At 41.8% G+C, this 25,773-nt stretch overlaps 1 protein-coding gene and 1 non-coding gene across 2 annotated transcripts in view; one reads left to right on the forward strand and one right to left on the reverse strand.

Moving 5' to 3' along the window:
- The window catches only part of MERTK (MER proto-oncogene, tyrosine kinase), a 122,861-nt gene extending 97,920 nt beyond the window's left edge, over positions 1 to 24,941 (forward strand). Inside the window, exons 11-19 of the mRNA XM_049784458.1 lie at positions 1,830 to 1,915; positions 4,921 to 5,016; positions 5,693 to 5,773; positions 5,933 to 6,025; positions 8,713 to 8,831; positions 15,475 to 15,584; positions 16,690 to 16,849; positions 18,554 to 18,690; positions 23,969 to 24,941. Of these exons, the coding sequence (XP_049640415.1) occupies positions 1,830 to 1,915; positions 4,921 to 5,016; positions 5,693 to 5,773; positions 5,933 to 6,025; positions 8,713 to 8,831; positions 15,475 to 15,584; positions 16,690 to 16,849; positions 18,554 to 18,690; positions 23,969 to 24,491 (1,405 nt within the window). The 3' untranslated portion in view covers positions 24,492 to 24,941. The remainder of the gene's footprint in view (positions 1 to 1,829; positions 1,916 to 4,920; positions 5,017 to 5,692; positions 5,774 to 5,932; positions 6,026 to 8,712; positions 8,832 to 15,474; positions 15,585 to 16,689; positions 16,850 to 18,553; positions 18,691 to 23,968) is intronic.
- On the reverse strand, positions 966 to 1,098 carry LOC126024799 (small nucleolar RNA SNORA51). The gene has a single exon (XR_007500901.1). It is a non-coding gene; the product is annotated as a small nucleolar RNA SNORA51 (small nucleolar RNA).
- Positions 24,942 to 25,773: the final 832 nt, after the last annotated feature.

The raw sequence follows: 25,773 nt of genomic DNA on the forward strand, positions 1-25,773 counted from the left end.
GAAATTATAAAAAAGGGGGGCTGGGCGGTGGCGCTGGAGTTAAGGTGCCTGCCTTGCCTGCGCTAGCCTTGGACGGACCGCGGTTCGATCCCCCGGTGTCCCATATGGTCCCCCAAGCCAGGAGGAACTTCTGAGCGCATAGCCAGGAGTAACCCCTGTGCGTCACCGGGTGTGGCCCAAAAACCAAAAAAAAAAAAAAAAAAAAGAAATTATAAAAAAGGATTAGAGCTGTTCAGAAAGAAAGAAAAAGAAAAACAAAAAAATATGAGTATCAATTTTAAAAAAATCTAGAGGTCAGAGAGAGATAAGACAAGTGTTCTGGGCACTTGTACTGCATACAACCAAACTGAGTGCAATGCTTGGCAGCCTATATGCACTAAACCAAGAGCAAGCCCTGAATACCACTGGGATCGAACCGTGGTCCATCCTAGGTTAGCGCAAGTAAGGCAGAGATGCCCTACCGCTTGTGCCACGGCTCCAGCCCCTGACAGTTACTTTTTATAAAAATGTTGTTGAAGGGGGTTGGATATTACAGTGGGTAATATCAAACTAAAAATAATAAAAATTCTATAAAAAAGGCATCACCAAGGGTCAGAGAGATAGCACGGAGGTAAGGCATTTGCCTTGCATGCAGAAGGATGATGGTTCAAATCCCTGCATCCCATATGGTCCCCTGTGCCCACAAGGAGCGATTTCTGAGTGTAGCGTCAGGAGTAATCCGCCGGGTATGACCCAAAAACCACTGCACTCAAGAGTGTAGAGAGGGAACCTGCTCAGCTTGGGGTGCTGGGGATTAAAGCCAGGTCAACCACATACAAGGCAAACACTCAACCCAGTACTATCTCTCTGTACTATCTCCTCTGCCAAGAGTGGAGTATGTAAACTCTTTAGAATTCTTTTGTACAGAGATGTCTCTTTTACCCCATATACCTTTTTATTTAATTAAACATGTTTATTATGTGTTTTTTTGTCCCCCAATTCACAATACAGACCAGGCAAAGGGCCTGTGTTGAGGTGTATATGGGGTGCATTTACTGTACCTCCTCTTTCCATATAGTCAGTGTAAAGAACACAGCCTGTGGTAAGAATTGGGAAGCCTTTGCTTTTCTTTCTTTTTTTTTTTTTTTGATTTAAAAAAAAAATATATATATATATATATATATATATTAAAATCCTTCACCAGTACAACATTCCCATGACCAATATACCAAGTGTCCTTCCTCCTCACCCCACACAGGCTTGTACTCTAGACAGGCTTTCTACTATGTGTTATATTGTAGTAAACAATGTGATTGAATACGTATCAGTCTGGAGTCTTAGAGATTGATTTTATACTTTATTTATAATTTATGACTACTTAATCTTGTTGTTCAGATTGTTACACTTTTGGCCATTGGATGCTGAGCACTGATTCTTTGCTCTTGATGGTGTTGAAATGTGTGTGTGTGAGTGAGTGCACATGCATGCGTGCACATGTTTAAATATTGTGAAGGAAGTCTAAAATAGATCCAAGGAAGGAAACCAATTTCCTTCACTAGAACGCTAGGAAATTTATGGTGGGTGGTTTTGGACCACACCCAGCAGTACTACTCAGGGCTTATTCCTCTCTGGTGGGCTCTAGGGACTATGGAGTACCATAGATTGAATCAGGGTAAGTCATGCACAAGGCAAGTGCCCAGCCTCTTTACTAATTCTCCAGTCTCCAGGAAATGTTTTCTTTAATCTTAGAAGAGCTCTTTCCCAGAAATTGTCTGTATTGGCCTAAGAAATAAATCCTGTCTCAAACCCTTGTTTCCACACTGGAACATATCTTTGTTTTCTTCAACCAGGAGTGCCTTTACAGGGGAGGATTCAGAATTAGTTGTCAACTACGTAGCAAAGAAATCCTTTTGTCGAAGAGCCATTGAACTCACCTGTAAGTTGATCTTTGTTTCTCCTTTTTGGAAAAAAGAAATAATGTTTATAGAGTGAAGATAAACAAAAGGGCGACAAGGAAACAGATTTCTAACAAAAGCCAAAAAATATGAAAAATAGATAATTTTTAGAAGATATATTTGGGGGGCCGGGCGGTGGCGCTCGAGGTAAGGTGCCTGCCTTACCTGCGCTAGCCTAGGAGACGGACCGCGGTTCGATCCCCCGGCGTCCCATATGGTCCCCCAAGCCAGGAGCGACTTCTGAGCGCATAGCCAGGAGTAACCCCTGAGCGTCACAGGGTGTGGCCCAAAAACAAAAAACAAAAAAAAAAAAAGAAGATATATTTGGGTCCCCCCAAACCCCAAATCCAAAACATCCCCAGTGCTCAGGGGTTACTTCTGGTTATGTACTCAGCAGTCATTCTTGGAGGTAATCTGGGGACCATATGGGATGCTGGGGATCTAACCCAGGTTGGCCATGTGCAAGGCAAATGACTTACCCACTGTGCTATTGTTCCAGCCCTGAAAGAGATAGTCTTATGTGCAAAATGCCCTCAGAAACAAGCAAAGCAGGTAGTTAGAAATTGTCTTGTGTATCCCTGTAGGGAAGTTTACTAGAAATCTGGATGTAAGGTTAAGTAGCTGGGCTTAAGGTTTCATTATGCCACAGACTCTTATGAGAAAAACCCAGGGCAGTAAGAGAAGATGTGGGTAAAGGCTAGGGATTTAAAAGATACATCAAAGTGAGTGACATAATATTTGAGTTTATTTCCTTTTGTGTTGTTTTGTGTTTGTTTTTGTTTTTTGGGCCACAACCATTTGATGTTCAGGGGTTACTCTTGACTATGCGCTCAGAAATCGCTCCTGGCTTGGGGGAACCAAATGGGACACTGGGGGGTCGAACCGCGGTCCCTCCTAGGCTAGTGCTTACAAGGCAGACGCCTTACCTCTAGTGCCACCACTCCAGCCCTGAGCTTATTTCCTTTTTTATCTGGCATCTAAATGAGTGATCAATTTGTCAGTATGCTTTGAAAATGCTGAATTAGAGAGAGCTGAGCATTCTAGTTACAAGCGTGGGAATAAAGAAATTGCTGTTAAGAGGGGCTGGAGAGATAGCATGGAGGTAGGGTGCTTGCCTTGCATGCAGAAGGAGTGTGGTTCGAATCCCGGCATCCCATATGATCCCCCAAGTCTGCCAGGAGCGATTTCTGAGCGTAGAGTCAGGAGTAAGCCTTGAGTGCTGCCTGGTGTGACCCAAAACCTAATAAAACAAAGAAACAAAAGAAAGAAATTGCTGAGCAGGAAAGATAGCATGGATGTAAGACGTTTGTCATGCATTCAGAAGGTCAGTGGTTCAAATCCCAGCATTTCATATGGTCCCCTGAGCCTTCCAGGAGCAGTTTCTGAGCATAGAGCCAGGAGTATCCCCTGAGTGCTGCTGGGTGTGACCCAAAAAACTAAAAAAAAAAAAAAAAAAAGAAATTGCTATTAAGAATATTTTCTAGGGGGCCGGGCGGTGGCGCTAGAGGTAAGGTGCCTGCCTTGCCTGTGCTAGCCTTGGATGGACTGAGGTTCGATCCCCCGGTGTCCCATATGGTCCCCCAAGCCAGGAGCAACTTCTGAGCGCATGGCCAGGAGTAACCCCTGAGCGTTACCAGGTGTGGCCCAAAAACCAAAAAAAAAAAGAATATTTTCTAAAGTGATAAGGAAAATATATGCAAATAAATATTATACAATTTATGTTTTTCAGTGTCTGCAAATAAACTGAGGAAGTTAACCACAGGGGCCGGAGTGGTAGTACAATGGTTAGGGCATTTGCCTTTCATGTGGCCAACCCAGATTCGATCCCCAGCATCCCATATGTTCCCTCAAGCCTGATAGGAATGATTTCTTAGCACAGAGTTAGGAGTAACCCCTGAGCACTGCGGGTGTGGCCCCAAAACAAAAACGAAAAAAGAAGCTAACCATAAAGTAAACAGATGAATGCAGAATGCTATGAAATAAAAACTCATTGACATATAATGTCAATTTTATGATTTTTTAATGTTTTTCTTATGTCTGTTTTAGCATTAAAATGATTTATTTGGACCAGTTCCTTTTGATTATTGAGTAATTATTTTTCAAAGGGCAAATGTGTCCTTTCTAATTTCCCACTTTTTTCCCTTTTGAAGGCTTTCCATGAAGAAAATATGTTCAATTGGAATCATTTAGCAAATAGTTACTAAATCAGTTTCCTTGTAGTAGGTCCCTGAAACTGTGACTGAATCCTTAAAGCATCCGACATGCAGACAGACAGAAGACTTTGACTTTGAACCCTGACACTGCATCACATGCGATCTCAGCACCATTGCCACATGCAAACTCCCAGCACCACCACGATATGCCATATCTGGTGCATTGTAACCAGAGTGTAAACAGAGTGTGAAACTGTGTCATCACAACAGTAATAACAACTACAAAGGAAAGAGAGGGGAAGGAAGGGTTACGTACTGATTTGTCGATTTGTCTCTTTCCTCCTGCATTCAAAGCCAACACACCTATCTAAATCTGTTTGCTGCTGCCCAACAGAAAGAGGAATAATGTCTGATTTTTATAGCCTTTCAAAATTAATCTTGATCCCAGAGGATTTCTCCTACTCACTTAGTCTTAGTAGTTAAGAGTTACAATTTATTATTGGCATTTTTTTTGGGGGGGGGGGGATTTTTGGGTCACACCCAGCAGCACTCAGGGGTTACTCATGGCCCTCTGCTCAGAAATCGCTCCTGGCAGGTTCAGGGGATCATATGGGATGTCAAGATTTGAACCACCATCCTTCTGTATGCAAGGCAAATGCCTTACCTTCATGCTATCTCTCTGGCCCCAATTATTGATATTTCTTAAGGAATGCCATGGGTGCAAAATGCCTCAGTGCTTATCTATTTTCTACAAGTTCACAAACTTATTTTAGCTACATTTCAATGACAGGAATCACACTGATGACTTATATATACTCTCCCTTCTTTCCTAGTACAAAGTTTAGGGGTCAGTGAGGAACTGCAGAATAAACTTGAAGATGTTATGATTGATAGGAATCTTCTCATTCTTGGGAAAATCCTAGGTGAAGGTATGCTGTTTACTTCGTTTTTGTTTTTTTTTTTAAACCTGGAGCAAAAAAGTATAAGTGTTAGTGTATTCTTATTTAATAAAATACTATTTGTGAGTTTATTATGTCAGCATGATAAAAGTTTTTTATTTTGGCACCTTCCAGAGTTCCATAGGAACAAAGATGTAATGTGTAAGAATGGTTTGGATATGAATATGGTGGTTTTTAATAGTGTATTTTGTGAGCATTAATAATGTTTCCCATGTTGTTGTGTAAGTTGTGCAAGTTGCTCGGTTGGCTATGATGCTTAATAAAAACATGGTGTGGCCTAAGTTGGACCAGCCAAGCTTGCATAGCAGAGAGGCATGTGTATGTCCTGTGCTCTTGTTTGTGGGACTCAGGGGTCCTCAAACTTTTTAAACAGGGGGCCAGTTCACTGTCCCTCAGACCATTGGAGGGTCTGACTTTAGTAAAAACAAAACTTATGAACAAATTCTTATACACACTGCATATATCTTATTTTGCAATGAAGAAACAAAACAGATACAAATATAATATGTGGCCTGCGGGCCATACTTTGAGGACCACTGGATGGTCCCCTCAGACCACATGAGAATAGCAGCTCTGTGAGACATGTTTGCATTCCTGTGAGAAAGGGGATTTTTCAGAGTCGATAGGATGCTCTTTTATTCCACAGGAGAGTTTGGGTCAGTCATGGAAGGAAACCTTAACAAGCTAGATGGAACTTCAGAGAAGGTGGCCGTGAAGACCATGAAATGTGAGTGATGACTAGTCCGGGCCTTTATTCTGGGTGTAGGCAGCTGCTCCATAAGCAGATGATGGAGTTCACATGTTTTGAGGGTCAGAACGCTATCTAGCACCCCCTCTCCCCTAAACTCAATTATTTGTGTCTAACATATTCCATCTTTTCCTTTAGTGAACAATTTTTCCCAGCGAGAGATTGAGGAGTTTCTCAGTGAGGCCGCATGTATGAAAGACTTCGATCACCCCAATGTCATCCGACTCCTCGGTACGTTAGAGAAACACAACTTCAGTGGCCCAGGGGACTCAGGTCCTACATTCTATACTCAAATCAAAAGTTTAGTGCAGCAAGGCTCCTCTTTGCATACCACAAAAAGAATTTATAGCAATGGGGATTTTCCTTTAGATGTCTCCTTATAGTTTCTGAGGCTGGTAGTACATTGAGGATCTATTTTCTGGATACTGATAGATTCTGGCATGCTTAGCATCCACAGGTGCCCAAGGGTTAAAATGGTCTCTTGGCAACATCAGAGAGTGGGTCTTGTTAGCATTTCTATTGGTTTTAGGTTGTCCATGAATCTAGTACTAGTGGAGTAAAGGTATAGAGGCAAGTGAGTTCTTTAGGCTATCTTTTACTGATTTGGGAGATTTACATTGGCAATTTCACAGGATGTGATTTTGCCATCAAAACAAGCTTTTGGGGCTGGAATGATAGGACATTGGACCTTGCTCATGGCCAACTCAGGCTTGATCCCCACACCACATATTTAATATGGTGCCCTGAGTCCTGCCAGGAGTGATCCCTGATTGCAGAGCCAGGAGTATGCCCAGAACACTGCCAAGTGTGGACCATAAAACAAAACAACAAAAAAAACCCCACAAAGATGTGTTTTTGTGGCAGCTGAGATAGTATAGCAGGTAAGGCTCTTGCCTTTCACACAGCCAACACAGGTTTGGAGCCAGAGATAAGCACAGCAGGTAGGTTGCTTTCTTTGTATGTGTCCAACCTAGATTCCATCATCATATCTCATATGGTCCCCCAAGCCTGCCAGAAGTGACTCCTGAGTGCAGAGCTAGGAGTAAGCCCTGAGTATCACCAGGTATAATTGAAAAACAAAACCACACAGCCGACCCAGGTTCAATCCTCAGCATCTAGCCAGCACAAAAGGGACCCCTGAGAAACTCTATGAGTGATCACTGGCCATACGACCAGAAGTAAGCTCAGAGCTTACTTTTTTGAGGTACATCCCTCAAAATCAAAAAATGCTTTTATAGTACTATTAGCTACTAAGTAACCAAAAGATCAATATGTCAAATATTTGTTGTAAGTGTCAGTAATAGCATTCCAAAGAGGAGACCAAAAATTTGAATATTCTGCCCATCTTTCTTTTCTTTTTTGGGGGGATGTGCACACCTGGTGATGCTCAGGGGTTACTCCTAGCTGGGAACTCAGAACTCACTCCTGGCTTGGGGGATCATATGGGACATCAGGGGATCAAACCGTGGTTCATCCTAGGTCATCTGCCTGCAAGGCAAATGCCCTACTGTTGTGGCACCACTTCGACCCCACATCTTTCTATTTCTAAATACTAAAGTCTTTGGAGAATTTTTAAGACTGACTCAGAGATATGAGTGCTAATATTTTCCCCAAATTTTTAATTATAACACTGTGATTTACCAAGTTGTTCACGATACAGTCATTTCAGGCATTAAATGTTCAAATACCAATCCCACCAGCAGTGTGATGTTCCCCATTCTCCCACCCACCACCATAGCCTGCCTCCATGCAGGCACACACAAATTTACTTCATATTGTTCGTTGCAACACAAAGGCAAATGGAATTATCAAACCTTTGATAAATAAGGGAAAATTGGAAATGATTTTTATTTCTCACCATAGTATTACTAAACTCAGTATCTAAGTTTACTGGAGTATGGTTGGTGCAAGTTGAGCCTTCTGTGTTATTGTTTAAGCTCACTGAACTTATGTAATTTTCTCATCAAATTTCCTGTGATACTTCTGGGCTGACACTACTATAAAATTTTGAGGTAGCTTGTGCCATATGCAGCCACATGGTATGGGATTTACATATCTAAACAAATGTGGTGGCTTAGAAGTTTGATAAGGTTAAATTGCTAAACTGGGCTTTTTGTATTGGAGGGTAGAGGGTGTAGCACTGGGCTGCTATGGCTTTAATAAAAGTCTGCCCCAGTCCTTCTGAGAATACCACAGAGGTATCAGCCTGAACCGGACTACTTGGCAAGTATCAGTGGCTGTTATTTTCTTTGGAGGTTGAAGGAGAAACTGGGCTATTTTTTTTGCCCAGAAGATGGTAATGATGGGCAGGGGCTGCTAAGTTTCCAGTGGCTGGGTGGGTGGGTGGGTGGGTGAGTGAGTGTGGAGGGCCTCAATACTCTGCAAAAAGAAAGTTACAGAGTTTTCAGCATTATAGTTGGATCTCACCTGAGAGGACTTAGTGCTACTATTTGGACACAGAATCATAGCAAAGAAATGACTATTACTCCCTCTCAGCCATTGACCTGTGATCTGTGAGAAAAATGGTGTTTGTTTATGGCATGGAAGACCTTTGCAAAAACCCCATCTCAGGTGACAGGTGGTGCAAGTTGTAGAATTCTACAATCTATAGTGTTACAGCTTTTCCTGTGTCTGACTCTACAAATTTAGGGATGTGGAATAATTCCCCTTCCCATGCTTTGGTTGCCTTTAGTGTTTGGTTACAGTAGAATTCTTGCTATGATTGAGATCATTGGCCAGGTTGTGAAGGGGGCAGGGACTTGGCATTTGTCCCAGATCCTAGAAGTTGTATGAACGCCCTGTATGTTTATTTGTCTTGAACTGTTGACCTGGGAACACATGGCTACAATTAGGCCCCTGTACTGCCTTTCTGGTCACAAGGGCTCTTTGTAACTTATGTTGTCTTTTTTTTTTTTCAGGTGTATGTATAGAAATGAGCCCTCAAGGCATCCCCAAGCCCATGGTGATCTTACCCTTCATGAAGTATGGGGACCTGCACACCTACTTACTCTACTCCCGACTAGACACAGGCCCAAAGGTAACAACTCCCAGGGGCTGCCTGGACAGTGCTCAAGGCTGAGGCAGGCAGGGAATGAACAGCCTCAGCATATAGCTTGCAGGGGAAGAAGGGTAGGAGGCACTTGTTGTTCAGTGCACGGTGTATACCCAGGGATAGAAGATCCTGCATTGTTTGTCCCCCCAGTAGCCAGCTCGTAGTCTAACTTCCTGTTTCTTGGTGACCCAGTGCTGCCAGTGTATACCATGTGTACCCCTAGACTTTTGTTTTGCTTTATTTTATTTGGGGGCCACTTGTGGTGATGTTCAGAGTTTACTCCTGGCTCTGTTCTCAGGGATTATCCATGCTGGGTTTATAGGGCCATCTGGATTCTACATATTGAAGCTGGGTTGGTTATGTGCAAGGCAAGCTCTCCTACTTTCTGTACCCCTTTCGATACCCCTTTCTCTAGTCCATCTTTCAAGTTTTAACCCAGAATATCCCCCCTTTCTAGCTTGTTCTCTGACAGATACCCAGACATCAGAGACATTGCAGTTTCCACAGGAATGTTACTTTGAGTTGTTTTCCAAAGATGAACTTCTGTCTGTCTGTCCTATTACCACAAGCCTGTCCAAATTCAGCACCAATTTGTGTGCTGGGAATTGGGACAGGCTTCCTGTGCTGGTGACCTTTGATAGGCACAGGCACATCATAGTCCAAAGCCTGTCTGATCGATGCTGCAGAGTGACCTCAGCCAGGTCAGCAGGTAGAACTTCTGCCCTTACCCACACACAGTCCACAGATTCACTGAGACAGCAACCACAAGGAAGGATGACAGGTTACATGGCAGAATTAACCTTAAAAAATATACTTGACTCCAAATGACTGTCAAGCCTGTAGGGATAACTGATTATTTAAATGTTGGTATAATTATTGAAAAGAAAATAGACCCAGAGAGATAATACAGAGGGTAGGAACCACCTTGCATGTGGCCAACCAGGAGTTGATCCCTAGCACACCATATGATTCCCCAAGCACCACCAGCAGTGATCTCTTAGAGCAAAAAGCAGAGACAGAGATAGAGAAGGCCCTGAGCACCACTAGGTGTGGCCCAAAATCCAAAAATATGTTTTAAAAAATGAGTCCAGCAGGGAAGACACTTGCCACACACATGGCTGCTGCATGTTTTATCCCTGGGACTACACAGGGGTCTTCTATTTCTGCCAGCATCACCAGGAGTGATCCCTGAACACCAACTTATGTGACCCCAAAACCAAGAGGGGAAAAAAAAAACTCGGGTTAGGGAGATATGCTAGAACCTCAGGGTTTGGTCACCAGCAGTGTGTGGTCCCCTAAAGCACTGTCAGGACTGTTCCCTAAGCTCTGAGCCTGGTATAGGTTACGGTGGCCTAAAAACTCAAAACCAAATCAAAAAGAAACCCAACCTGGCCCAATTTAGGATGCTCTTATTCTGGAGTTTTGTTTGCCATGTCCCACTGACCTTGTGTATTCTAGTCAGAGCTGGGTTTTTTCCTTGTTCTTTTTCTTTCCTATTCTTCTTCTCAGGGAAGATATACATGATCAAACAGGAACATAGAGTTCTCCCAAGGTCCCATGTTCACATACTTCTTCCCTTCTTTGTGCTTTAAGTCTCTCACCAGCACAAATTTTAACCAGAAACAGGAATTTTTTTTTTTTTTTTGGTTTCTGGGCCACACCCGCTAATGCTCAGGGTTTACTCCTGGTCATGCACTCAGAAATCATTCCTGACTTAGGGGACTGTATGGGACCCTGGGGGATCAAACCATGGTCCGTGGTTCTAGACTAGCGCATGCAAGGCAGATAGATGCCTTATGGTTAGTGCCATCTCCCCAGCCCAGAAACAGGAAATTTTTACCATATCACATAATCATAAAGCCACAGGCACTCTTCCAGAGAGGGATTACTTTACTAATCCAAAGTAAAGAATTCAACATAGTAGATTCTTCCTTTTCTTTTCCTACCTTCCTTTCTATACCCTTAAAAATTTCTATAAATTCCTTATAAGGTTACTGAAAAGGGTGCCAGAGCAGTAGTACACTAGCTAAGGTTCTTGCACTGCATGAGGAGCTCTAGATTCAATACCCAGAACCCAATATGATTCCCCAAACTCCCCCCAGGAATGATCCCTATGCAGATATCTAGGAGTAAGCCCTGAAAACTGCCAGGTGAGGCTTTCAAAAATAATAAAATAAAATTCTGGAAAAGAAAACATTACCCATGGTTTACTATATCTTGGCAGTTACTAACTTCTTTAGACACTCCCTTGGAAACTGTTGGATCCATTCCTGCAGTTCCACAGGCTGCAAGCCAATGTAGGTAATAGCCCTCAAAAGTTGGCAAAGGCCCTGCTGTGCACTGCATGTATCAAAGCAGTGGCCAATGGAATCTTGGTGGGGAAACAGAAGCACAGATTATGCACTGTGGTAGCAAGACTGGCTCCCAGTTTGGAAGCCTGTGCTAGGGGGAGAAGGGGATGAGGATCTGATCATCGCTTCCTACCCACCTCCGGAGCTCAGCTGCCCTGGGCTGTACCTCTTACTTCTTCCTGAGCACATTTTGTTTTGCATGCTCAGCAGTTTCACTTGAATAACAAGACACCAAGCTGTGTGAAGGCCACTGGTTTTACTGTGGAAGTGCTCTCTGCTCCCTCTTTTGGACTGACTTTTTACATAGAGGGAGTCTTTTTATTAGTGATTTGAAATAAAAAAAAAAGAAATCTTTGTAGAATAATAAGGTCATTTATAATCTTTATAAATTCTTTAAATTATTATATAGTAATGTTGACATTGTTCTCTTTTGGCATTCAATTCCTTAAATTTTAACATAGACTTTGATTCATGCTTCCTCTATCACCATCAGGTTCTAGAAATTTCTTACTTTCCCATAGACCCCAATATTTTGACCTGCTATCTCTTTGCATGCATCACGTCCCTGTGACTAGCCTCTGGCCTATTATTATGATCATATATAATAAGAATATTTATTGTTTCACATCACTTAATGCATATATTTTGAGAATGCCGTATAAGTGGAACTGTATCATCGTCACCTCTTTAGCCTAGCTTCCTTCATCCCCACAGTATGCCTGTAAAACTTATCAATAGTCTATTTATCAATAGTTCATTTCAGCTATTGCTGTGTAGTCTTCTTTTATATAAATCTGTCATAGTCTGCTTGTCTATTCACTTCTCTTCGTTTTGTAATAGCCCCTCCTGGGGACTCCTGACCTGTGGATTATTAGCATCACTTCAGAATATGCACTTACTTATCTCAGAACCTCATGCATGTTTTGTGTGATTGGCTTATTTCACTTAGCACATTGTTTTTAAGGTTCAAGTATAATGTTTGCTCATTTTAAGGAAAATCAACATTCCAGTGCCTGTATATAATATGAACCCTTTTACCCTGTTAAAGGACATTTGAAGTATTGAAAGTCAGTTAACCTTCTGCACATAGATTTTTCTTTTCCTATACTCTTCTCTGTTTTATATTCTAAATGTCTGTTCAGACATAAAAACTCTCATGTCAGAGTGATAGTACAGCAGGTATGATCTTGCCTTGTTTATCATTTGCCTTGCTCCTGGGTAACCTGGGTTCAATACCCAGTTTCCATATGGACCTCTGAGCCTTTGCCAGGAGTGATCCCTAAGTGCAGACAGAGCCAAATATTTCCTCAAAACAAAACAAAAAGCCAGACATACAGATTTTCTATATTCTTTTATTCTGTACATCTGTCCTTACAGCAGTAACACATTGCTTTGATTGTAGTTGCTTAATAGTATAGTAAAATACATGTCAATTTTCAACTTAGGTCTTCTTATTTAAACTTGTTATAGATGTTCTAATTTCTGGATTTTCATATGAATTTTAGAATCAATTTCTACAAAAAGAAACCAGCTGGAATTCTGATAGGATTTGTACTATAACTATAGGGGCCAGAGAGAATACAGAAGGCAAGGAACTTGTCTTTCACGTGGCTGACCCAGCTTGGGTTCCCTGGTGTAATGTTCCACTCACCATAATCCAACCCCAGGATAATGGATCTGGAGCAGGGTCCCTGCACAAAATAACCAAAGCCAAGCATAAGAGTAAAGAGTGTGGGGTCAGGGGGCATTCTATATCATGGCCTAGCGCCTGCAGGACCAACCTCTTTTTATTCACCAGCTCAATTTACAACTGGTCCAGCAGGGGAGGGAGGGAGAGTGACAGAGTACCTATTTCCCACTAATCAAGTCTAAGTGGGCCTTTTACATGTAAAAAGAGGTATATGAAAGAGGATTTACACTGGGGCTAGGGAAGTTCTTTGTTTTGGGTAATTCAGGATGTAATCCCAGACTTGGCATAGTCAGATGTACTCCCACCCCCAAATAAAACAAGACAAAATCTGTAGATCAATTTGGGAACTATTTTATTTAGAGTAAGTTTCTCATTCATGAACACAGATCAGCTTTCATTTATCTGCATCCTTACAATTTTCTCCTAATATTTTATCATCAGAGAATTTATTTTGTAGTTTTTTTTGTTAAATATATTCCTAATTAATTTCTTATACTTTTGTAGATGAAACTGTTTTCTTAATCTTATTTTCAGATTGTTCATTGTTCATTGTAGCAATTGTTGTCCATTTGCCCTGTACCCTACAAACTTCTGAAAATCACATATTCTGTCCACGAAACTATGTTTTTAGGCAACTGCTGATTAATCTTTGCAAGAATTGCATAATTGTTCTAGGACAAAGATAGTACAAATGAATATTTCCTAATAATTTTTACATCTTTGTATATGTCAGAGAATTTGCTACTTCCTAAAACTCAAATTTTTTTAGAAATAGTATCCAGAATATCAAAGGCCCCAAAATATATCTAAGAGAGCCTGGAGAGGTAGTACTGCTGTAAGGTAAGGCACTTGAATTGTATGCGACCCAGATTTTATTTCCAGAATTTTATTTAGTCCCCCAATTACTGCCAGAAGTAATTCCTGAGTACAGAGCCAGTAGTAACCCCTGAGCATTGCCAGATGTTGTCCCAAAACAAGCCTAATAAAATGTATAAGAAAGCTATAAAATCCTCTTGCTTAAGGGAAATAGCTCAGAGGGTAGAGTACAGTTTTGCTCTTGGGAAGCCCTGATGAATCCCCTGCACTGCATGGTCCTAAGTATAGCCTAAGCACTATTTATTGTAAGAAGTAGACTCAAGCTGCATTGGGTGTAACCCATAAACCAATCAGCAAAAGATTTTTTTATACCTTATTTGTATATATTTTTAAAAACAACTCCATTGTGTAAGGATAAAAATGATTAAAGCATTTAGTGAGTTAATTCATTAAGTATGTGTGATTGACATATATCTTAGTGAGAAGATAGAAATCATTGAAAACCTAATATCTTTTTGAGTGAGCTTCATTTTGGACAACTGTGCCTTAGAGATAAGTCATGATAGATGCAGAGATTGGGCCAGGAGCCAATCCTTTCCCAAAGCACTTGCACTGGCACATTCAGCTGATATGTAGTAGCCTGTGTCCGTCGTCAAGTCTCCCAACATGATAGGTGTCTACCATAACAGTCTAGTTTAATTTTTACAAGATGAAACAGTAAGCTATAAAACTTAGACAAAAAACAAACGGTGAAGATAGTCTTCCGTATAGTTGGGGTAATTTGGTTCTAGGGTAGAGGTGAACACTTTGCAGGAGAAGAAAAGTATCTTTAAAAACTTCAGAGTAAAATGGTTACAAATGAGGGTATAGGACTAGAAATGGCTCTTCTCTGTCTAGGTGGAGATTTTGCCTCTAAAACAATAATGTCCTCCTCCTTTGACCCACACCATGGTCCTGCTAAGCCCAGATTAGCCTCTGTCACCTCTGCATGGCCAGGTGCTCTATCCTACTGGCACCCAGAAATAGATCTAGAAAGAAGCCAGAGAGATAGTGTTGTGGGTAGGCACTTGCCGCAGTATCCCACATAGTCACCCAAGCTCCACCAGGAGTGCTCCCTGAGTGCAGAGCCAGGAGTAAGCACTGAGTACCAGGGTGCCAGGTATGACCCCCAAGTGAAACAAAACAAAAGAAAATATAGACACAGAAGATTGCATTTGACCTTACTATTTAAAAAAATTGATACTCAATGTCAGGGGAGAAAGAGGGTAATAATAACCAACAAAACTTTGGATTCGTCATTTGTTCCTTTATGGGGAGTCATGTTAGGTGATGACACTCACAGTTAATACTCAGGGGTTATTCTTGGTGGTGTTGGATAGACTTTGTAGTCCCAGGGATCAAATCTGGACCTCTTGCCTGAAAGCCTGAATTCTACCTTGAGCTGTATCTTCATTCTTTAAAGGAAAAAAATGGAGCTGGAGTGATAGCAGAGTAGTAGGGAGTTTGCCTTGCAAGGGCCAACCCAGGGCTGACATGTTCGTTCAAATCCAGGCATCCCGTATGGTCCCCCGTACCTGTCAGGAGCGATTTCTGAACACAAAGCCAGGAGTAACCCCTGAGTGCCACCAGTTGTGGCCCAAAACCAAAATAATAATAATAATAATAATAATAATAATAATAATAATAATAATAATAATAATAATAATAAAAATGACATGTCTAGTTTTTCTTTTTTAAAAGCAAACTTTTCTCATTTTTCCCACCTGCACAGCACATTCCTCTGCAGATTCTATTAAAGTTCATGGTGGACATTGCCCAGGGGATGGAATATCTGAGCAACAGGAATTTCCTCCATCGAGATTTAGCTGCTCGAAACTGCATGTAAGAATATTGTGGGGAGGAAGTGGGCCTCATGGTGTCTGGAATTTGGGCATGTGCATAGAGGGCAATGTCTCTGTTGAAATCTAGAGGAGACCTAGGTTTGGTGGGGTAGTGTGACAGGCTAGGGTGATGAGCTTGATATAACTGAGGTAGGACTGGCTATGGGTTGGGGGCTTCCATGAGCCCTGCTTTCTCCGATCTGGCACCTCTAAACTTCTGTCCTATAATCACTATCCAGTTCTTATTTTTACATTCTCATGTCACAAGAAACACTTGACTCAGCCTTGTGACCCTTCCCTGCCACCATCACCTAACTAGAGCCCAGTGTTGTATGAGTATCAGCGCATTATAAAAAGGACCACCAAAATCACCAGGGTTTTGTCCACAATGGTTTTATGTCAGGACATTTTGTTGGAATAATCAGAAAGGTAGGGAATTGAAGACAATGTAATTGGTGCTCAGTTAACATGGCCAAGGGTTCTGGAGATCAGGAAGTAGATATTGGAGAGCCACAGCATCCCCCATCATGTTAGGTCATCTCCTGATGAAGTCCTTACATTCAGTATACTATACCTACACTTTTCTGTCTGCCTTTCCACCACTGTTTCTTCCTTCCTCATCTTTCTTGTTTAGGCTCTGTTGAACCATTCGTGCTCTGAATACTTCTGTCTGCTTTGAATTCTCCATTGAATTTTCGGAGTTCCTCTGGTTATATCCACAAGACCAGTGAAGCCCTGAGGGTTCTCCACGAACCTTCCCAAGCTAGACAACAGACAGGAGGGCCCCTGGGATCTCCACAGAGGAATCTGGTTTGGATCTGCTCTTCTTGCTGCTCCTGTACCTCACTTCCCTGCAAGTCCCCTCATTGCTGGGCATTGGTGCCATTGCTGGGCTAGATCCCCACATAATAAGAGGGAAACAATTAAAGCTCTGCTGGTCCCTCTCTCCTTATTCTGTTATTGCTACTCCCAGTACAGTATTCTCATACATAGAAGAAGTATGTTTTGGGAATTTATCCTAAATACTTTCTGTTGCATCTCAGGCTCACCTTGTAATGTTGGGCTTTGATTCTGAGATCACAAGGACATCCTTTTGTTCTCTGTAGGCTGCGAGATGATATGACTGTCTGTGTTGCTGACTTTGGCCTTTCCAAGAAGATTTACAGTGGTGACTACTATCGCCAGGGCCGCATTGCCAAGATGCCTGTAAAATGGATCGCCATAGAGAGTCTTGCAGACCGAGTCTACACCAGTAAAAGTGATGTGGTATGTAGACTGTTTTGATTAGGAGGAAAACGTGACTGGTGACTGGTGGTGTAGACCTTTTACTCTCAGAAACAAGAATTTTTTTTTGAGACACTCTTGACAATATTTTATTCATTATGGCAGGGGTCCTTAAACTTTTTAAACAGGGGGCCAGTTCACTGTCCCTCAGACCATTGGAGGCTCTGACTATAGTAAAAACAAAACTTATGAACGAATTCTTATGCACACTGCATATATCTAATTTTGCAATGAAGAAACAAAACAAATACAAATACAATATGTGGCCCACGGGCCATAGTTTGAGGACCACTGCATTATGGCATAATTCAGAAACACACAGCAGGTGACACACAGATACTTGAGGATTCTCAGTTTGGCTCTATCAACACTATCTTCAATTATAATTTAATATGCTATATTCAAGCCATCTTAATGTTTTGCTTGCTTATTTTTTGAGAAAAGATGACTAATAAAAATAAGTGCGTCTTTAGGAATACATTCCATGAAATCCAGAACCCAAATCCTTGACCTATATTCTTTTTTTTTTTGCAGTTCCAAATAGTTTTACTAGTGCTTTCTTAAAGGTTTAGAGTCAAAGGAACACTGTAAAACCAGTGTTAGAGTGGCAATTATCATTTGCATATGCCCACCAAAGTATGGGGGACATGGAAAGGAAAAACCTTTCCTAAATACAAGAAGACCTTACCCCTGAAGTTTTCTGACATAAGACCAATTCTAGGCTCCTGGGAAACTAGTTTGTCCAATCCAGCTCATTATCTGTAGTGCCATAACAGTTTTATTTTTCACACAGTCTCTGTTGTTGGTATCATGTTTCTATATTGAAGATCCTGGAATCTGTATATCCTACATTGAAGTCAGGATGGTGTGGAGCATCGTCTAATTTCAGCTCACAATTAAAGGGCAATGCAGAAAGCCTTGTCCAGTATGCAGGTCGTTATTGTTGTTTAAATCTTCTCTGTGTTAAGGGAAGACTCTTTTGAGTAAATCGATGTCAGAGTAGCAGTAGGATCTTCCCTGGTAGAGGATTGCTTCCAGGTGATGTCATAGACAACTTTGGATGTTTCATATATGGCTTCCCTGGTTCAGGGGTGAATGGAGAATGCCCAAACCTCTGAAGCCTGTGCCAGATCAAAGAACAGAGAATTTAAATCATGCTTACCACCTCTTTAGTATCCTTTGTCAGGCAGAACACTGGATTTTTGACATTCAGAAGGTCTATGCTTTGCGTAGCCCTTTAATTTATTCCCTATTATCATTTTGACAAAGTAATGACTAATTGCCACACTGAGTTAACTGGTATTCACATTAAATGAAGTGAGCTCCTTTAATAGCTCCCTGGAGCCCAAAGGCTCCATAAACAGTGCTGTATCATTACACTCTAAGCCAGATAGAGATGGAGACAAGAAAATACTTGTCCACAGTAGCACATCAAATGAATATCGATGGACAGGAAGTGTCTCTTTGCCTTTGTCATATCTCCTGCAGTAGCAGGAGTGAGTGTGCCCAAGAGCTGAGCTGTTCTAGCCCTACCTCATGTTCCTGGCTGGAAGAGCAGTGTCCCTCACAGAATCATCAGCTTTGTGTGTGACCTTCAAGGCTTTGAGGAAATGACCTTTCCCAAAGAAAACAGCCATTCAACCTCTCTAGAAAGACTCACAGCCTAACTTGTTGCTTTGTTCTCAGTGGGCGTTTGGCGTGACTATGTGGGAGATTGCCACCCGGGGAATGACTCCTTACCCTGGTGTACAGAACCACGAGATGTATGACTATCTTCTTCATGGCCATAGGCTGAAGCAGCCTGAGGACTGCCTGGATGAGCTGTGAGTGTGGGTCCCCAATATCGAGCATGAGCATGTAGATGAGGCAGTTCCAAGCTGGGCAGGCTGCTGCAGAGGGTAGCCAGCGTGTTTCATCCATCCCCGGGGATCAGTTTCATGCCAGGTGGTCACAGCAAAGTAGCTGCTTGATACTGTATTTCTCAGCCTTTTTCTCACCATGGCCCCTCACATATGCAAGTGTCACCTGTGGACACCAGAGGCTGGTTGAGAAATGCTGTGCAAGGGCTCACTGCAGGACCCGCCTTTTGGGAAAAAGCATTGCAGACCTGCAAATCATAGTCATTTTTGATCAGGACATTTTCAAACTAGAATTCCTGTTTTTGAAATCAGCTTGGTCATCAGAATTACAGGAACATATCCCCAGTCCTGTCTGTGTCTAGAGACTAATTTTTGTGTGTTTAGAGTAGATCCAGAGATGTATGTCTAAATGCCATGAAGGGCTAGAGAGATACTAAATTGGGTAAGACATTTGCCTATGCACAGTCGACCTGGGCTTCATCCCAGCACCACATATGTCCCCAAGGCACTACTGCAGGGTGTTATTATAATATACACAATACAATACTAAAATTTAATATATGCCAAAGTTAGCAGAATAGAGCTAAGGGAGAATAAAAGTACTCTTGAAAAACTAGTCTCCATTAATGTCCTCCTTTTCCCATATTTTCTGGTTTTTTTTTTTTTTTTTAGGTATTTTTCAAGTGAGATTGTATTACTCTTTTACAAAAACCTTTTTAGTATTTCAGTTCTTAGAACTATTGTTTATCTAAAGAAAATTTCTCTATTCCTTTTTTAACATGAGCAATGGTCTAGCTGGGTGCAGTGTTCATGGCTCGGGCTCTTTGCCCTGTTTCTGGGAGAAATCTGCTGCTAGTCTTAGCATCCTGTTCACATGACTCTGCTTTCATTGCTTTTCTGATTCTTTCTTTATCTCTCTTTGACTTTTGTCATGTCAATAATGTCTTGAGATTTGTTGGTTTAATTTTGAACTTTATAGAACATTATTTGAACTTTATTTGAACTCTTGGATTCTTCCAGACTCTGAGTGCCCGATTCCTTTCTTGACCTGGAAAAGTTCTTAGCTATTATTCCTTCAAATAAGAATTCTGTTTTTCTTTTGTCCTTTACTATAAAAGCTTTATTTATCAGGGCTTCCGCAGTTTTTCTTTAGATGAATCAAAGGTTTGATGTAGATTTGCTGTGATAGCTGGAGTTGGTAAACACAAATTCTCCTTATTCAGTCTTCTGGGCTGCAGCCCTCCTTCATAGTGGAAGGGACTGCATTAAAGAAATGTTTGCTTCTGAACCTCAGGATACAACTTCAGCCACACAATAGTAGAGGAGAGCTTTTTGCTGTTTCTTTTGGCTCCCCCTGTGCTCCAGAAGGCCTGTATTATCCTGGGTGCTTTTGGTCTAAGTTTAATCTATAATCACATTGTGGCTTTTAGAAGCTCTGCTCCAGACAGAACCCAGGCGGGGAATGCTGAGTCTGTGTGATGTGAACTAGGAGCTGAGTCAGCACAGGCCTGGTGGTGGGAGTTCCCAGATACTGGGCTGGCTCTGGGCTTCTTTGGTTTGAAGAGGCTCTGGTGAAAGCAATCCCATGCCTGGATTTCCTTCTCTGAAGGCTGGTGGTCAGCACTTCCCATGCATGCAGCATTTTCATTCAGAATTAAAACAGATATTTGAAGTTTCTTGTCTATATTTAGTGTCCTGCCTTAGCTGGACACTAGCTAGTATTAATTGGTCCTTATACCTTCTATTTTATGTTGATTGATTGATTGATTGATTGATTGAGCTTTAGGCAGTGCTCAGGACTTATTCCTGGCTCTGTGCTTAGGGATTACTTCAAGGGAGACTCAAGAGGTACTAGGTGCCAGGACCAAGCCTGGGTTGTCTGCTTGCAAGTTCAGCTCCTAATGCTGTCTTTTTTATCTCCTCATTAAAAAATTGTGATAAAACATACCCAGCTACTTTGAGGTGTATGATTCAGTGATATTTAAAACATCACCACCTCATCCTCAGAACCCTTTTTTTCCCCTAAAAAACTGAAATTCAGTCCTCATGGAACTATTTCCCTCTCTCAACTCCAGCAGTTTTATATACTTTAAATGAGAAACAAAGTGGTCTTTGACAAAAATGCCCACCATAGTAATGATAATTTTTCTCCATATTCATAAACTTGTAGTTGCTGAATTTTCCAACCCTCCCATTTCTCACAGAGATGGGTCCTCTCACCCCCTTTATTGGATAGGTCTGTGGCTTACTGTGTCAAAATTCAGTCCAACAAGATAGCTTGAAAGGCTGCTGCATTTGCCTTGCTTTGCATAAGATAGGCCCTCAGTTTGATTGCTGGCACCATGTGCTCCCCTAAGCTCTGCCTGATGTTACTCAGGAGCCCCCTCAGTCCTGCATGGGAACTTTACCCCTAAAAGTCATATTTGTATTTTTATATACTTAATAAAATATTGAAGGGAAATTAATTTTGAAGTGATTTTGCTACTCCGCTGTTTTTAAAAAGTTTGTTTAGGACTGGAGTGATAGGTAAGTCTCTCACCTTGTACTTATTATCTGACCTGGGTTCAATCCCAGGCATCCCATATGGCTCCAGTCACCACAAGGAGTGATCACTGAGTGCAGAGCCAGGAGTAAGCCTTAAGCATTGCCAGATGTGGCCCAGCAAAGAAAATCAAATACGATAAATAAAAAGTTTGTTTAATGTTTTCTCCTGAGACATAGGAAAATATGCAGATAAATCAAGTAGCACAAAGCCTTGAGGTAATGAAAGGACAGTGTGTATCTAAGGACAGCATTTCTCAGAGATCATCTCTGATTGTAAACAATCAAGGCCTTTGTGGGAAAGGGAAAGTCATACAAATTGATTTATACCATGAAAACCTCAAAACTAGACTAAAAACTATTAGCCAAGTTTCAGTCAGCCAAGTCTCAGAAATAAAACAGTGAATATAAAGTTATGGGCCTGAAAGCCATGTGAAGACCAGAGTTGTCAGGCCAGGAGGGGGCCCTGCTAGTATCAGTGTCTCTATTATTTTATGACCCTGTAGACCTACTTTGCAAGTTTTCTACTTCCAGAAACATGTGCAAAGGTTGATAGAAACCAACAAAGTATTAGATTAAAAAGACATTGACTAATATAGACCTACAGAAATGAGATCTGTACATTGTATATGAGTACCCCAATGGCATAATTATCCCAAAGACTTGCAAGATATAATTATGTGCAAATATGACAATTGCCCGCTTAACCTCATGAGGTACAGCAATCTATTCACATGTCAAAAGATTTCTATGTGGTTTGTTTCCCACCCAATACTATGCATATCAGTTTCTCAAAACAAAACAAAACAAAATAATAGGGTTCACTCTATCTCAGTCTAGAATAATTTCTAGTTCAGACACCTGCATTTTATTGTCTTGGTGCAATTAGCCCTTCATTGTTCTTTTTCATCACAGTTCTCAACACCAGGATCGGAGACATCATTTGGAAAGAGGATTGGCCCTCTAGAATGCATGAACAGAAGGGTCATGAGATGCTGCTAGATAGAAGTGTTGAGTGATGTCCCTGTGACAACTCTTTTTTTTTTTTTTTTTTTTTTGGTTTTTGGGTCACACCTGGCAGCGCTCAGGTTTACTCCTGGCTTCACGCTCAGAAATCACCCCCAGCAGGCTCAGGAGACCATATGGGATGCTGGGATTCGAACCACTGTCCTGCATGCAACACCTTCTTTCCACTCCCCCATGCCAACTCATTATTATTATTCTTGAGAGAATTAGATATAGTGACACAGAAATCTTCATCTTTCCTTCTCCTCATGCCCAACTCTCCTAAACTCTTGTCCCAGGCCTCTCATAACCCAGCTCTCCCAAGGGCAAAACCAACCTGATGGTAGAAAACAGGGATCAGCACATTTTCCTGGATAAAGTGCCAAATAGTAACCTTTCCTCATTTCACAAGCCCATGGGGTCCTTGAAGCAACTATTTACCTCTGTTGCATGTAGTCCTAGATAATATGTAAGCAAATAAATATGTACAAATAAATATGTTCCATAAAAGTTTATTTACAACATGGATAGTGGGCCAAATTTGACCTGTGGTCTGTAGTTTGCCAACCTGTGTTATAAAGCAACAGATTTGAAATACTCCATCTGGAGACAGATGCACTAATCATATACCCTTTCCTTCAGAAACTTTCCAAGAAGTGGAATTAGTGAGGATTAAAAATGTAGTTAGGGCCCGGAGAGATAGCACAGCAGCGTTTGCCTTGCAAACGGCCGATCCAGAACCAAAGGTGGTTGGTTCAAATCCCGGTGTCCCATATGGTCCCTCGTGCCTGCCAGGAGCTATTTCTGAGCAGACAGCCAGGAGTAACCCCTGAGCAATGCCGGGTGTGACCCAAAAAAAAACAAAAAAAAAAACAAACAAACAAAAAATGTAGTTAAAGGGGCCAGAGAGATAGCAAGGGCATTTGCCTTGCAGAAGAACAGTGGTTCTAATCCCGGCATCCCATATGGTCCCCCGAGCCTGCCAGGAGCGATTTCTGAGCCAGGAGTAACCCCTGAACGCTGCCAGGTGTGACCCAAAAACAAACAAAAAAATGTAGTTCAAAAGAAACCAAAAGTTGTATTAAAATAGGATCTGTGGCCAAAGAGACTTATGGTGAGGAAGGGACATTTCTTTCACATGCCTGATCCAGCTTCAATCTCCAGCATCACATATAGTCTTCTGATCCCTAGGATTTTTTTTTCAATTGTCACAGAAAATGTTGCTGTGCAGATGTGTATGGTACCATGAGTATTTGTATTTTGTTTTGATTGGTGGGGGGTGGGATAGTTTTTTTATTAAAAAAAAAATACTTGGGGCCAGAGTGGTGACGCAAGCAGTAAGGCGTCTGCCTTGCCTGCATTAGCCTAGGACAGACTGCGGTTCGACCCCCCAGCGTCCCATATGGTCCCCCAAGCCAGGAGTGATAGTAACTCCTGAGTATCATCAGGTGTGGCCCAGAAACCCAAACCCCCCCCCAAAAAAAAAAAGAATACATATGGGCAAATGTCTGGGATGAGGCAGAGATTTTATGTCAAATTAAATATGAGTAAATTCTGAACACAGAGCCAGGAGTATGCCCTGGACACAGCTGGGCATGGCCCCAACACCAAAAAGTCAGTAAATAAAATAGGGACTGAGTCATGCATAAAAGCATGATTGTGGTGCCAGGAGATAACTTACTCTTCTCTACTTTAGGTATGAAATAATGTGCTCTTGCTGGAGATCTGAGCCTTTGGAACGACCCACCTTCTCTGCCTTGAAGATACAGTTAGAAAAGTTCTTAGAACGTTTGCCTGACATCCAGGACAAAGCCAGCATCATTTACATCAACACTCAGTTCCCAGAGAGCAGTGAGGACAGTCCTGAGAGTGAAGAGTTTTCTCAGCTAGACATGGACATTGATCCAGACTCCATCATTGCTTCCTGTACTTCCGGGACCACCGTCAGCATGGTCACTGCAGAAGTTCACAAGAACAGGTCTCATGAAGAAGAAGAAGGTAGATACATCTTCAATGAGGCCAGTGAGGAGCAGGTTAAGCTCTTTGCTGCCTCCCCAGATGCAACCACTGAGGAAGAGAAGGTTGTTTTCCCAGAGAAAAGACTCCAAAGGAGTGGGGCCCCTTGGTCCCAGGCCAACACACTGCCCGTGAGGAGTACATCACCAGACACACTTTTGTTCGCTGACGATTCCTCAGAAGAATCAGAGGAACCCATGTGAGGGGAACTGGGAGGCATTCCCAAACTTGGGAGAGTCTCAGCTCTAGAAGAACCCATGTACACTCGATGATTTGGGTATCTGTCTTCCTTTACGAGTCAATATGTTGGCCTGAGTATAAATGTTGTCAAGTCAGTCAGTCATCATTAATAAAATCTAATAAAGGCCAGAGGAGACATAGTACAGTGGGCAGGGAGTTTGCCTTAAACACAACCCACTTAGGTTCTATCCCCAAATCTGCACATGGTGCCTGAGCCCCACCAGGAAGGAGTGTTCCCCAAGTTCAGAGCTCAGTAAGTACTGCCAGGTGTGGCCCCAGAATTAAATGAATAAACATATATGTATTTATTTTTAAAGAAAAATATATGAATGTATATGATTGAAAGACAGATTTTATATTTTAATAAAAGATGATGTATTTTATTACCTTTACTTTGTAACTCTTCAACAAGGTTGAACCTGGACCAACCTTAACACAACAGTTGTTCCTTGAGGTTAACATTTGCAGAGTTAACAAATTTTTTTAAGAACTTTTCTATGTAGACAAAAACATTCAGAAAATGAAATACTACATTTTGACTTTGCTCCTGGTCTTAGGAAAATTCCTATGTGTCTCCTTGAATTCTAAGTTTGCTAAGAATGACTTCTTTAATGTTTAAGGTCCATTCTTTGGTATGACTCCAAATAAAACATAACTGCGGTTGGGCATGTCTTACTTAATTGGTCTTGGGAAAACTGTGGCCCAGCAGCCTTGGTGCCTTTTCTTCAGCATGGCCTTTGATGTGAGTCTACAATTGTCATGTTTCCAATAAAGATATGGAAAAACCACCCTAGAGAAACCAAAGACAAAGAATAAAGGCTGTGAAAAGCTCAACTAAGCAGCAGGAGTTAATGGGAACTGTGGACGGAGTGTGATAGGGAAGCATCTTTCTGTGTGAAAAGCAAAGCTCAGGGAAGAGACAACAGGTGGAGGGTGGGGTCTGCCACACAATTGAGTTCCTACCCAGTTTGCTGATGATTTTAGGAGCTATCCTGTTTAATCACCCCATCTTTATCCTAGATACCAATACTAGAACAGTTTAAGGGCCAGGAAATCCTAAGCACAATTTGGCCCACAGAGCTGGGAGAGAGCAGGAGAGCCAGGCTTTGGCTGGCTCTAACTATGTGCTTTGGAGGTCTGCTCCAGAGCCCCTAGGTTTTGGGAGGAGGAGGAGCCAAACCCACTAGTGCTCATGGGTCATGCCATGGCACAGGTGTGACCAGGCTATGAGAGGGATCAAACCTC

This window comes from Suncus etruscus, chromosome 12, assembly GCF_024139225.1.
Source record: "Suncus etruscus isolate mSunEtr1 chromosome 12, mSunEtr1.pri.cur, whole genome shotgun sequence".
Taxonomy (NCBI): Eukaryota; Metazoa; Chordata; class Mammalia; order Eulipotyphla; family Soricidae; genus Suncus; species Suncus etruscus.